The sequence below is a fragment of the Vanacampus margaritifer genome, chromosome 6 (assembly GCF_051991255.1).
Source record: "Vanacampus margaritifer isolate UIUO_Vmar chromosome 6, RoL_Vmar_1.0, whole genome shotgun sequence".
In the NCBI taxonomy this organism is placed as follows: Eukaryota; Metazoa; Chordata; class Actinopteri; order Syngnathiformes; family Syngnathidae; genus Vanacampus; species Vanacampus margaritifer.
This window is the reverse complement of record NC_135437.1, coordinates 5,253,016-5,266,867: the sequence shown is the minus strand read 5'-3', so window position 1 is coordinate 5,266,867 and position 13,852 is coordinate 5,253,016. Positions and strand designations below refer to the sequence as shown.

General features: G+C 39.3%; 1 protein-coding gene across 1 annotated transcript; it reads right to left on the bottom strand.

Annotated features, from left to right (window-relative positions):
* Nucleotides 1-281: 281 nt before the first annotated feature.
* Nucleotides 282-13,399, bottom strand: chmp1a (charged multivesicular body protein 1A). The gene is made up of 7 exons (XM_077568981.1): nt 13,258-13,399; nt 9,797-9,816; nt 9,639-9,716; nt 5,945-6,091; nt 5,471-5,599; nt 2,235-2,428; nt 282-1,339 (listed from the first exon to the last, which is right to left on the bottom strand). The coding sequence occupies exons 1-7, from the start codon at nt 13,262-13,264 to the stop codon at nt 1,318-1,320; spliced, it is 597 nt and encodes a 198-aa protein (XP_077425107.1). The 5' UTR covers nt 13,265-13,399; the 3' UTR covers nt 282-1,317.
* Nucleotides 13,400-13,852: the final 453 nt, after the last annotated feature.

Here is a 13,852-nt window from a genome sequence, read left to right as displayed (position 1 = left end):
ATGCACGCACGCACGCACATACAAAAAAAAAAAAAAAAAAAAGAGAGCAATGATGATGACATGTCAAATCGGTAAAATTACCGAATGAACAATACTGAGCTCTCCAGAAAAACAAAACAAACAAACAAAAAAAAAACACTTCAGGTTGCCCTCGGGGTGACAAATATGCAACTAATATTTGGTATGTGACTGGTCCAAGTTAAATTTGAGTGGAACATACAATGAGTAACTCACGATCAATGCCTGCATCTAACACACCAAACACTGAATTCAAATTAAAATCTGTGCTGGAGGAACATTTTTTATTTTCGCAAGATAAACAAAAGTGCTGCAAAGATGAGGTTTCTCAGTATAAATAACACCCCTTTGTAAAAACGCACAAATGAAACACAGGAAACAGAAGCCAGCGGGAAAGCTGCTTGCTGTCACAGGTCAAGGCCTAAGCTTTTATCCTGACATCTGCTCTTGCACATTTCAAAGAAAGAATCCTTTAGAATAAAGAGCCTTGATTAAAAAATTTTTTTTAAAAAAACTGCAAACTTCTGTTAAGAAAACAGCTCACCTAAAATGTCACTTACGTTTACGCGTCAGTATCATTTGTATAAATTATGTGTTATCCTCCATACATACTCATGGGTGTCTCACCGTCGAAATACAACTGATATATATGGGGATATTAACAGGAAAACAAAATAATTGGTCAACTTAAGACAGCAAAAATAAATTGATAACGTGTTGATCGATGACACCCAGAGCAAGCTGTCTTCAGTTCTTGTGCTAAGGTGGTGTTGGCATAAACATCTCTTCTTGACTTTGACAAAAAGTGTGCAGCGGCACTCTCTTTGAACAGTCCTTCAGGCACTTCAATCCAGAGGATGGTATTTAACGCAGAAGATGTAGATCGTGGCATGTGTGTTAATCAACAAAAAATACAATCAAACATGACTCACTGAAGTGTAACATAAAGATTGTTCTCTAGTGTATTCATTCAATGTTAAAAATATTTGGGACTCGGACAAACATGGATGGATTCATGGATGATGAGGAGACTCCTAACAGACATTTGCAGGCCAACAATTTCTGACCAAAAACAGGTACATGAGGAAAAAAATTTCCCACTCCCTTGTAATCACTATTTGTTGCAAATTAAAACGTTCTATATTTATTGTTGTCTTTATGCAGTTCAGAACACCATTAGGCCAAAACAATAAAATGTGAAGGTGATACTCCTTCCTTGCAGGAACATTTCAGTACAAATGCACAAACACCGCCACCATCAAACTTGTCCCCCCCCACACAGGTGTGACTTGTTACCTTTCAGTTCCGCAGAGCAGCCAGCCTGCAACAGGAAAAAGATCATATTCAAACGGCAAAAATTAAGATATGGGAAAAAATGCATCATCAAACAGAAACAACAGTAGAACATCTTCATTCAAATGGCCACCAGGATCATGCAATTCAGAAATTGACAAAAATGATCAGAAAAATATTTTGCGTTTGATCATGAGACAAGCATGTCATGGCACAAAGATTCCATAAATCTAACATCACAGAGCTATTTTTTCCTTTGGATTTTAGTCCAAATGTATCTCAAAAGATATTTGGTGATAATAACTTACGTTTAAACCACACCCGAAATACTTTTGATGACAGTGAAGGATTGGAATTGCTGTTGAATTTAAGTACTGCACTGTAGATGTGTAAATGAGTTGCTTTCTGTCTGCATTTTCATTGTTTGTTGTATTTTCTTTAGCGAGAAGACCATGCCGTTTTATATTACGGAAGGCACATTCCATTTCCCTGTGTGAGAGAGACCGATGTCTTCTTTGCATCTAAAATGTGTTTGAGTTTAGTGAATCTCAGAGTTATTGCATCATAAACTGCTTTCTTGTAAGGGCACACAGTACTTTGACGAACCGCCGAAGCCTATGCGCAGTGACACGGAAATAACCGTCTTGCCTGCGGCAGGCAGCATGTGTCAGGCCAGCCGCCACAAGGGTTGTTCATGGAGTTACTATGCAACGTGACATGAGGGCTAACTTGAAATTCAAGATAAAAGTGAAACGTAATATTGTACATTGATAGATGCCAATGCCTTACATAACTTTTATTTTGAAGTTGGCCCTCGTTAGCAATCTCTGACTTGACTTTGAATTTACACTAGGCTGACTACTTCTTGGTTATTGTTTTATGTTACCAAAAATATTTGTTACGTTACCCAAATTGGCCCTTACCGTCTAGAAAGCTGGTCTTCCTTCTCTTGGTTGCGTGAACTCTCTGCACCCATTGAGGTGGATCCTGCAGGCAATTTGTTTAGCTGATCCATCACCTCCAGGCCATTTTCCTCCGCTATTTGGTGGATCAAGTCATCCACCTGTTCTTGTGGTGTTGTCAGTGTCATTGCAGAGCTCATGGAGTCCTCCATTACCTGGTGTTGGGGGAAAAACAAACATGATCAGATGTCCTCAAAAACTTTGACTAAAGTGTCTGTAAAGACAGTTCAAAGCACATCAAATTAGGGCCGGGAAAAAAAGTCGACCAAGTCGGATAAGTCAACTTTGAAAATAGGTAGACTAAAAATTTTTGCCTCGAAGCTCCGCCGGAACCATTGTTTGGGCCGTCCATGTTTTATACATGGACTTTTTTTTTTTGCAGATGCTCGCAGTTTTGAATTGGCAGCTGTGATCTTATCTTTATTTCTTCTGTTAATGCAGCATCTAGTGGCCGAATGGCAGATGTTATTTGTCTGCTTAAAGGGATACTTGACTCATTGAGGCATTTTCATCAGTAAAGAGTAAATATTTTGTCTAGAATTAATTTGACAACTTCATTATTTTTCTTGTACAATTAATATCTTTAACTCTTTCACTGCGATGAACGTGAAAAGACGTCAAGTAAAAACCTACGGAGGGCCGCCAATGACGTTAAAAGACATCCAATTTTTATTTTTTTTTTGAAACGGGTGGAGGAAAGCCTTGGCCAGCTGTGGTGAAAGTTTAAAGCAGATCTAGTTAGCCTAATGACTATTTTTGGCCCCTAGATGGCAGCAATGACTCTCTTTTGACAAGATTGGGTAGGCGTCAGTAGAAGACGTGAGGCGGAGCTAGAGGGGACAATGGCTGGGGAAGGGAAGAGAACATGGCGACCGGTTGCAAGCAGCTCACGCTCGAGCAGTTTTTTTCAAAGACGAAAAGCATCGACCAACGCTAAAGAGCACATTGATGACGACGATGATCATCATCGATGATGATGATGGTGACTCCGAGGTTGGAAGCATTGACGCGGCAGTAGAAGACGTGAGGCGGAGCTAGATGGCTGAAGAAGCGAACATTGGCGACTGGTTGCAAGCAGCTCACACTTGGGAATTTTTTTCAAAGACGAAAGGCATTGACAAACGCTAAAGAGCACATTGATGACGACGATGATCATCATCGATGATGATGATGGTGACTCCGAGGTTGACGCCGAAGTTGGAAGCGCTGACGCGGCGGCTATAACGTCATAAAGGTTCACGGGCTAGCGATGATAACACCGGAAAACGCGGAGCACAACCGAGCACGCTCAGGCGGACGTTCAATCGGACGACGAAGAGTGCCCCGAGTCCAATGCATATTCATCGAAGTAGTGGGTACAGCTATTTGCTATTCCCCGGAAAAAAAGGCCGTCAAGAAAGTGTAACGTCTGCACGTGAAAGGGGCCATCACAGTGAAACTACTCTGTTGTGCAAATCCTGCTCCCTCTCCTTGCACGCAGGGGAGTGTTCCAAAAAGAAAAACTGTATTTGAAACATCCACATAATTGTAAATAGTACCACAGTTGCACACATTTGTAAATAGTTTGCGAAATTGTGATGAAAGATGAGAGTTCAATCTTTCATTTGGTAGTATGTGTGTTTCCATAGTCCAAACACAACATTTTCTGTGGACCTTGAAAGATCAGTCAAAATGCTTAAATCGGCTGGCACTGGCGACATCCCGTTTCTGAAAATGTCTGGCAGTGAAAGAGTTAAAAACAAAAAATTCCACTTTCTGTTGACTGAAGATGACATCACCTGTGCTGAGGAAGTAGGTAATGACCAATCATGGCTCAGTTTGCTGACCAAATTCAGAAACGGGGTGAGCCATGATTGGTTGTTCCTTCCTCAGCATAGGTTATGTCATCTTCAGTCGACAGCAAGTGAAAAAAATTGTATTTAGAGGTATTAATTGTACATGAAAAATAATGAAGTTACCAAATTCATTCTGGACAAAATATTAACTTTTTTGCTGCTGAAAATGGCTCAGCGAGTCAAGTATCCCTTTAAAAATACTCACTAACTTCGGGGCATATTCTCCCGTTCGCGCTTAAGTCAATTACTTATGTGCCTTTCTTACAATAACTTACTAAATACCCAGCGATTCTCCCATCTCGGCTTCTGACACCCATTATGTGTAATCTGAAAATAGGTGCGCAACCACCAAAGAGGTGTGAGTTGGTGAAGTTAGAGGGTGGCCTTAATTTACCGAGCATGGAGTCTTCATGAGACACGAGAATTCCATAGAGATCCATTTTGAAAATGTTACAATTTGATTGTGAAATTAACTTGCGCGGTGGATCCAGAAATGTTCACCAGTGACGCTCAGTGGCCTAGTGGTAGAGTGTCCACCCCCGTTCAATCACCGGCCGGGTAATACCAAAGACTATAAAAATGGGCCCCATTTGCCGCCCTGCTTGACACTCAGCATTATGGGTTGGAATTGGCAGGTTAGATCACCAAATGGTCAATGAGCGCGGCGCTGCTGCTGCTCACCGCTCCCTGAGGGGATGTGTCAAATGCGGAAAATGAATTTCACCCCGTTAGGTGTGTGTGACAGTCAGTGGTACTTTAACCTTAACCTAACACTCATGAAGCTCATCTGCAGGCTACTTTAAAGGAGTGTGTTTTTGCATTCACTTCTTGATGGTGCAAATTGAAAGTTACGTTGCCAAGCATACTGTGTGTATGTATCACAACGCCCCCCTAAAACAAATCTATAATTTACCCATTATTAAGATGACTGTATTGTTTGTGATGGGTGCTTCACCTAACAAGTCTCATCAGTATGTGGAAATACTCCCCACATATGAAAAAAAAAAAATCCACTGCTTTATTCAATATAACAGTGATGTCACGTTTCGGCCGTCATTGTAATATAGTAGGCGCACATGGGCAGTCTGTGAGCATATATGGGACAGGTGTGCCCCTACCGCCTCGCCCGCACGACAACACAAATTGCCCGAGTTGGCCGGTGACAGTCATCACTCGCTGTTTCGCCTTCAAGGAGGCGCTACTGCCTAGTATTAGTACTGCTTTGAATAGGCGATTACTCGATAGAATAATTGATAGGATAATCGATTTTAAAAAGATTTCATAGTAACAGCACTACATCAAATGCTTGATGACAATACACAACAAAAAAGAAAAGGCTGCACAGAGATTGCAACCACTTACTGATGTGTGGACATCAAGGTTCTGGACTTGGCTTTCAAATTTATCCATGACAGCAGAGACCTTTTGTAGGTCCATAGAGTTCAGAGCTTTGTCAAGAGCCTTGGTCACCTGGCCCATGTTTTTAGTCACCTATGAGAGAAAGCATAAAATCAGATTTGTATCTATCATACACGACATCCCTGAAATGATTATAGAACAGCAGAATAAGAAAAATGGGCTTGGTTATTTCCATACGTGTCATCAATGTGGAATTTATGCATTTATATTTACAATGAATGCTCTTTATTCTATTTCTGTCACTAAAGTTCTGTACATCTGTAAAGCGCTGAAGAATGTGACAAGTCTCCCGAGTGCTAAGAAAAGTCATTTATGTTTAGCTTATAACAATTGCACAATTTGGCTGAGGGCAGAAGATATTGCATGCACAATTGTACATATATTCCAAATTCCAATAAAATGTACTGCTTCACTTACTGATTTCATTGTGACAGCGGTCTGGACTTTAGAGGCCACAGCGTCAACTCGGGATGCCATGCGCAGCCAGTTCAGACCTTCATTTTTTTTCCGGATGGCATTCTCAGCATAAACTCTAGCACATTCTACATTCTTCTGTTGCAAAGCCTGTGGCAAAAGCATGACACAGAAAGTTAAATATTAAAATGCATACATTTAACAGCAGATGAGAAGCAACAATGTATAAATACTTTGTCACTGTACTTGAGTATTTTTTTCAGTAATTTGTACCATTTAAAAAATAAATACTTTCTACGTATATCCATTGCATTTTTTGCTTCATACATTTTAAAAACAAGGTCGTTACTTTTGTGGTAAATGTGTGAAAAGACCCGGAGGCTGGAAGTAAAAGCAGCAATGCTTCCTGGCTGCGCCAGTCATATGAGGCGTTGCGCACCCGGTTCCCGACATCCCGATTGTGTTTGCTACCTCAAGCTATGACATGACACGCAATTGACTAGATTAGAACAACCTGGAAACATGAATAACGCAATGCTCGTCGCCACTACACAAGACAATTTGAACGTGGTAAACACTGCAGACTGCCGGTTAACAATATAAAAGACGGTTCAATCATGGCAGCGAGGAGTGGACTGAGGAACAAGCAACATGAGCGGGTGACACTCAACACTGTGTACTCACCACAGGATGAGTCAGAGGCTCAACTAACTGGCTGATACCCAATGAAAGTCCTCCAAACCCCGAATATAGTCGCAAAATTATTATGGTTTTGAGGCAGAAAGTGATTGTGTTTGACTTAACAAAGTTAGTTGATTTTTATTCTCAGTCCTATTGCAAAACCATTGTCCTCTATTAACCGTTTATTTAACAACAAAATCAAATGAGCAACAATCAAAATAAAAACACATGAGGGAGTAATGTACTTGCCAACCTTTTTGAAACTGAGCACTACTTCTTGGGTACTGATTGATATACACTTGTGAGGCTGCTTCAGGTCAAAAATACATGTCTACGGGTTATTCATATTATGGCTAAAAAAAAAAAATGTGACAGCTCACAGATCACTTTTATTAATTTGTATCCATAAATTGAATATGAACTAGTTACAGGTTTGATCTGTCACATGCCAGAAAATAAGCAAAAAAGTTGATCACTAGTCAGGTTTCCATCCAAATGTTTTGAAATTTTTGTGACATGCGACTTATGCCCGTTTCCATCTGCTCTTTTTTTTGCAAATATGCACTGCGAGATGACGTTGTAGTGACGGAACTTTGGGACAGTGGAGAGTTGCAGGTGGGAATGTTGGTTTTGACGGACTGAACGGAAGTAGTTTGTCTTGTTGGCTTCCCTCCCGCATGTAAGTGAAGTATGTTGTTACATTGAGAGCTGATGTTAATACAGCAATCTAAAATTGCAATAATGTTTTTTTTTTTAATCAATTATAAAGAGTGACTACAAATGTGAGTGTGACGTAGTATCTGTCAAAACATGCGACATATATAGTGTTTCCCACAGTTTTGAAATCTCCTTAATAAATCAAAAATATCTTGCACTGACAGATTGCCTTTTTTTTCCCCAATTCACACAAGTCCTCACCACGCATGCGCACACGCACACAGACAGATACACACGCAGAGCTACTGGTGGCTAACTGTAGGTAAACGAGCGCACCATACCATACTTGTCTCATGCATGCTAAAAAGAAATGGTAGCATGTATGCTTAAATACGGCAATAAGCATTCTACCATGTGCATAAAAATGGCAACTGGAGTAAAATAGTGAGTTTAGTTGTACTTTATAATTCAACTATTTAACACTCGGTTCTCGTGTTATTTGTTGCTGTGCACTTTAACTTTAACAGGCGTTCACAATCCGTTCACACACCGTGGCGCGGCCAGTGCGGCCTCTCAGTTTGTTTTGGTGGATCGCTCCAATGCTTCTCAAGCGGTTGGATCCTCCCAGAATGATGGCAAGCCCCGACGTTTTCTTGCTTCCTCACCTTCGGAACCATGGATTCATTGATGTGGAATTATCTTGCGGCTGCTCTATTCTCATGTACAACCGCGTAACTGATAGATTGCAGTTTAAATTGTGCCTTGTAAGCATGTCTCGACTTTAAGCTGATGCCATTTACGGAGTTCCGCCGGAGTTCGAGTCGTCTCCGCGGATAGCGCCAAATAGGTGGGGTCCAATCGGGGTAAACGAAATGAACTAGAGACAGGAGATCACACTGCAGTCTGGCGTTTCATTTGATCTTTTTATTCACTTTCTCGTTCCATCTCCACATTCGAATAGATACACGACAACGCTCTACCCACTTCACCGCCGCCCCTCAGCAGTCCCAACACAGGCCTGCAGCCAACCAAGAACGAGCGTGAACCAAATCGACAATCAGAAACGTGCGATGGCTGGAAGGAAAACGTCTCCGGAACTCGGTGCACACGACAAATTTAAGTGTGCCTTATAATTTTAAAATACGTAAAATTTTCTTGTATTAACATGGTGTGGGAATGGCTGGTATATCCAGTCTTGTAGTCGCTTATTCGCAAAACCTGTTTCCATCGCCAAAATGCGCATTTTCTTTTTTTCGGTACGCTTCAAAAACCACCCCCTCCAAGCGTAAAAACTTTATTGCGAATTTTGGGCCTTTTTTTTTTATATTTCAGGCGTTTCCATTCAGTTTCTTTTTCGCAATTTTTGAAAATTCTAATAAAAATAGGTGGATGGAAACCAACCTACTGTTAATTGTTAACATTTTGATTCAATAATAAGGTTGCTTTCATAAGGGACAACATAATATGTAGTGCTGAAAAACTGAAAATTTAAAGATTGGAAGGTATCAGCCCGATTGGTACTCGCAACAGGGTCCAATACCAGTATTGGCCATCACCTTGTGAATGTTTTACGATCAGAAACTAGAAATTTGAAGAATAGAAAATTGCCATTCATTTCAAGCAATTTTAAAGGAAAATGCTATATTGGGCTATATACAGTGGGTCAGACTTCTCGAATCCTGGTCCTCGGGGCCGGAGTCCTGCAGGTTTTAAATGTTTCCGTCCTCTAACACACCAGATTTTAATGATCAGAATCATTATCAGACTTCTGCAGAGCTTGCTGATGAGGTGATAATATGAATCAGGCATGTTGGAGGGCGGAATTTAGGAAACATCTAAAACCTGCAGGATTCTGGCCCTCGAGTACCAGGATTAGGTCTTTCTTTAATTTTTTTATCTGAAATTGTTATACTTTTTGTTGTTGACATTTTATATATCAATACATATTATGTATTATCGGACATCCTTAATTTTTAAATTAAAGAAGGTGTCAAAATGGAATCAATTTATTTAACCTGAAATTCTAAAAAAAAAAAAAATGTTTTTTTTAATAAAAAACAATCAAAGCACTGTGCATATATAACAACAAAGTTGGCATGCTGGTGGCTTTCACATCACAAGTGAAAAAAATAAATATAAAAGGATATTAAGACGCTATTTCTGCTGCATTTTGTCAAACATGATCATATATGTGGTGCAATATTTGCTGCACAACCCTTTGTGCAAATCAGTCAATGTGAACTAAACTGTGCTCGTTAAACCACTTGAAAACGTCACTATCAAATCTACTTAATCTGTTACCTTACCTTTAGTGAATCTAAAACAAAGAGAAAAAATGGCAATGTGGGATTTTGCTCACCTTTTTGACCTTAGCCTGCTCCTTTCCAGACTCCTTCTCAGCCTTTTTGGCCAGTCTCTCCAGCTGTTTGGAGGTGAACTGGTAACCAAAGAAAAACATAAGCAAGAAATGAATGTACATATGAGACCCCCACCACACCCGAAATATTTAATACATACCTTTAATTGGAAAAGTGTGTCTGTGGCAAGACAAATGGGAAAAATTAGGGTCATATCAAACAGACAGGACAGTCTGGCATTTTAAATGGTAGTAATAAAGGTAAATGAATCATAAAATAATTACATAGTGAATAGTAGCTACTTTTAAATTAAATTTGACTGAAATGAACATAATTAAAATCATTCAATGCATGACCAATCCACAATTATATCTGATTTACCACACGCGTATTTTCTAGATCATAGGTGTCAAATTCCGGTCCTGGAGGGCCACAGTCCTGCAGGATTTGGATGTTTCCGTTCTCCAACACAGCTGATATATGATCAGCTCATCAGCAAGCTCTGCATAAGCCTGATAACGATTCTGATTGGAATCAGCTTGTGTTGGAAGAGGAAAACCTGCAAAACCTGCAGGACTACAGCCCTCCAGGACCGTAGTTTGACACCTACGTCCGAGGTGAACAAATATATCTGCCATTAACACAAATAAATTTTTTTAATGTGTGTGCATTTATCATGGCTTATCATTAGCATGGCTCTAGATTGAGACCAATTTGGGCGCCCAGGCACCCCAATTTCTCAATCGTAGGAGGTTGCATGGGTGTGACAATGCATTTTTTGTGAAGAGTCAGACTCTGTTATATTCATATTAAATTTTCTACCTTTCAATGCCAGGACTCCCTTGAAAAACAGGTTTTTAATCTCAATGCCAGGACTCCCTTGAAAAACAGGTTTTTAATCTCAATGCCAGGACTCCCTTGAAAAAACGTTTTGTTTTTTTTAAATCTCAAAGGGGTATTTCTCCCTGGTTAACTAAATACATAAAATAAATAAATAAATACATTAATAAATGGACGGACGGACGGTAGTTTTGGGGGAAAGTGTTCGAAAAAATGTGTTATTGAGACAGGCCAAGGCGAGTGACTGACACCTACACACATAAAAGACAAAGAGCAAATAACTGAGGAAGATAAGAACCATTAAAAACTTCTTGATGTTGCCAATGCCCAACATACAGTGTTCATGTACAAATTTACTGATTAGTATTTTCTAAATCTGAGTTTAAAAAAATTACAATAATTGATTTATAGATTCGTATCGGGATTAATCAGAATCAAATCGAATCGTGACCCATGATTCGTGATACAGATTGAATCGCAAAGGCACTAGGCAATTCAATCTCCTAGCAACTACTAATGGTGACTAGTCAACTGCCCAAATAATAGTTTGTGGCAACCCTAAAGTTTACTAAATAGTCCTACAACTTGAGTGTTCCACACCACAACTGGCAAAATAATTGAGTTTAATTGAATAAGTGTAGAAATTAATCCAAACATTTCGTAGAAACACAACGCCATGTGTGGAGAGAAAAAAAATGTTGTGGCACACCAACATCAAAACCTTATCCCAACTGTGGAGCATGGTAGCATCACGATTTTCTCCCTCAGGGCCTGGAAAGCTTGCTATCATTTAAAAAAAAAAAGAATTCACAAATTTAATAAGATATTTTGCAGAAAAACTCGAGGCCATCTGTCCAATAATTAAAGCTTGAAAGAGGATGTGTGTTGCAACAAGACAATGTCCTGTCCAGTCCAAAACACAGAAGCGAATCTAAAATAGAATGGCTTCAGAAAAACAAAATACATGTTGTGAAGAGGCCCAGTCAAAATCCTGACCTTAACCTATTTGAGACACGGTTACGTGTGACGTACACAAGACATCCCAGGAATATAGCTTTACTGTTTTGTAAACAGGAACGGTCCAAAATGTATCCGATTCCTAAGGATGTGCACGCTTGATCTGCAACTACAGTAAACGTTTGGTTGAGGTTATTTCTGCCAATGGGGAGTCAGACAATAAATACAAGGGTTCACTTACCTTTTCCTCCCTGTCCTGTGAATGTTTGCTGAAACTAACGATTATTTTCATAATCAGTTAATTATTTTGTCAATTAATTTGATTTTTTAAAACATGTTTTAATTTTGATCCCTATTCAAAAACTGGACACCGTTCAAAGTGACACAAATTAAAAACTTGGCAAAAAATTGTCTTTTAACTGTTAACTATGTTTCTGCAAATGTCTTCTTTTTTTAAACAAAAAGATAGCCAATCTGCTTTTATTGAGGAGTATAGAAATCAGAGAATATTCACTGTGGAAAGGCTGAAATTTGGAAGACTTGGGCAATTTGAACAAGATTCTCAAAAAATGTATTGATTGATAATCATTAGCGAATAATCGATTAACTGTTGCACCGCTACAATGTTATTTTCAATAAAAATGTGGGAAAGTTTGATACAATTTTTTTCCCATACCGATACCAGTAGAAATACTCTTAGTCTTGAATAGTCACCAATACCGCTTGGTATTCTACTTCTGATACATAAAATTCCCCCACAGCAAAAAACAAAACAAAAAAAACATGCAATCTCCAACAATAGAGTTGCTATGGAGGACGCAGAACAGCTGGCACAAGACTGCCTGCTCTGGAAAAAAACTGGTTCATGTGGATGGCTCAACACACAGGAACGGGATGCCCTTTTCCCTTGCAAGAACCTTAGGCAAGCAACATCCTCCCAAAAATGACAAATTATTTTAAAAACAATTCTGAGATTGACAAATTATTTCAAAGACAATTCTCAGATTACGTCACAAATCAAAATGGTGGTCAATTTGGTGAATGCAATCTCTCTGTTCAGTGAAAAGCATTGGACTTTGGATCATTGTAATTTGATTTGTGAGGATTATTTTGATTTTAAAATGTGATGGGATTGACTACTGCCAACCTGTGTGGTTCGTACGAGTCACAGGCAAAAGGAATTGCCGATATAACACAACATAGCATTATTTTCTAATCAAAAAATGGCCACAAGAGGATGTCTGATCTGGTATTAGCCCATCCCTAAAAATATGAAAACTAATTGTTTGTGTGGTCTAAATTTACACAAACTATTGTTTATTATTCTAGTGATTTTTATTATGATCAGACATTTTATGACGAAATTACGCAGAAATTCCGAGGGTTTACATACTATTCCGACCACTCTCCACATTACATCAACACATGACAGATGGCAACGTTCTGGCATAAATATTTTGTGCAATTTTTAATTCCTGGCGCCACCCATTGTCTGCATCTTATCTTATCTTATTACAGGAGCAAGGAAGAGATTCATTGCAAATGTTTACGTGTGATGTTTGTCGAAGCGACAACTTAAATAACGCTGCTCGGGGAGCCAAGGTTAAAACGTTAACGAAAGTCCCAAACATAAGAGAAAGTTGATACATTATCTGGCACCTTGTCATTATTGGAAACAAGATGTATTATTGACATGAAATGCTAACACGACATATTTGCTAACTGTCTTTCCAAGCTAACAAACAAACACAAAATCATTATGTGTCGCAAAACAGTTATGTTCCTGTGAAGGTTAAAACTATAAACTGTTAAATAATAACCTACCGTCCATGTCGAAACGCAAACCTGATTATTTCTTGGTGAAAAACGATAACCGCCTTGAATTGTTTAGCTTTAGCCAGTACTGTGCTCCACAACACTTCCTGGTCTATAGGTGACGTAATCAGCTTCTTTGCTAGCGTGCCGCCCATTCGTTTGATTCATTTTCTGGGGTAATACTGCCACCTGCTGTCGACAGAATATTTCCCATTGGGTCCTTCTTTGGCTGAAGTGTCCCACGCATAGGCAGGCAGAGAGAGGCACAGATGTTATCTAGCTGTGGCCTGTGGGGAAGATCATGCCTTGACAGCTACGCCTAACAAACACAACATCCACCTGCGTAAGTGTTCACCAGCATAACGTCACTCTCTAATATAATGGCGTAAGTCATGGCTACCTCTGCTCAAAACGGCTACATCCTTAGATCATAGATCATTCAGTACCAGCCATTTTCAGCAGTAAAGAGTTTTTTTTGTTCAAATTACATTTGATAACATTATTTTTCATGTACAATTAATACCTCTAAAAACATTTTGTTTCCACTTTCTGTCGACTAAAAATGACATCACTTGTGTTGAGGAAATAGGTAAAGAGTCTAACG

Bases quoted from the DNA above. Each gene is read 5' to 3' on its own strand.
- chmp1a (XM_077568981.1), bottom strand. The intron at 5,600-5,944 runs GTAAGTGAAGCA...TTTCTCTCATAG, and splicing joins CCGCTGTCACAATGAAATCA to GTGACTAAAAACATGGGCCA. The intron at 2,429-5,470 runs GTAAGTGGTTGC...CCCCAACACCAG, and splicing joins ACCTTGATGTCCACACATCA to GTAATGGAGGACTCCATGAG.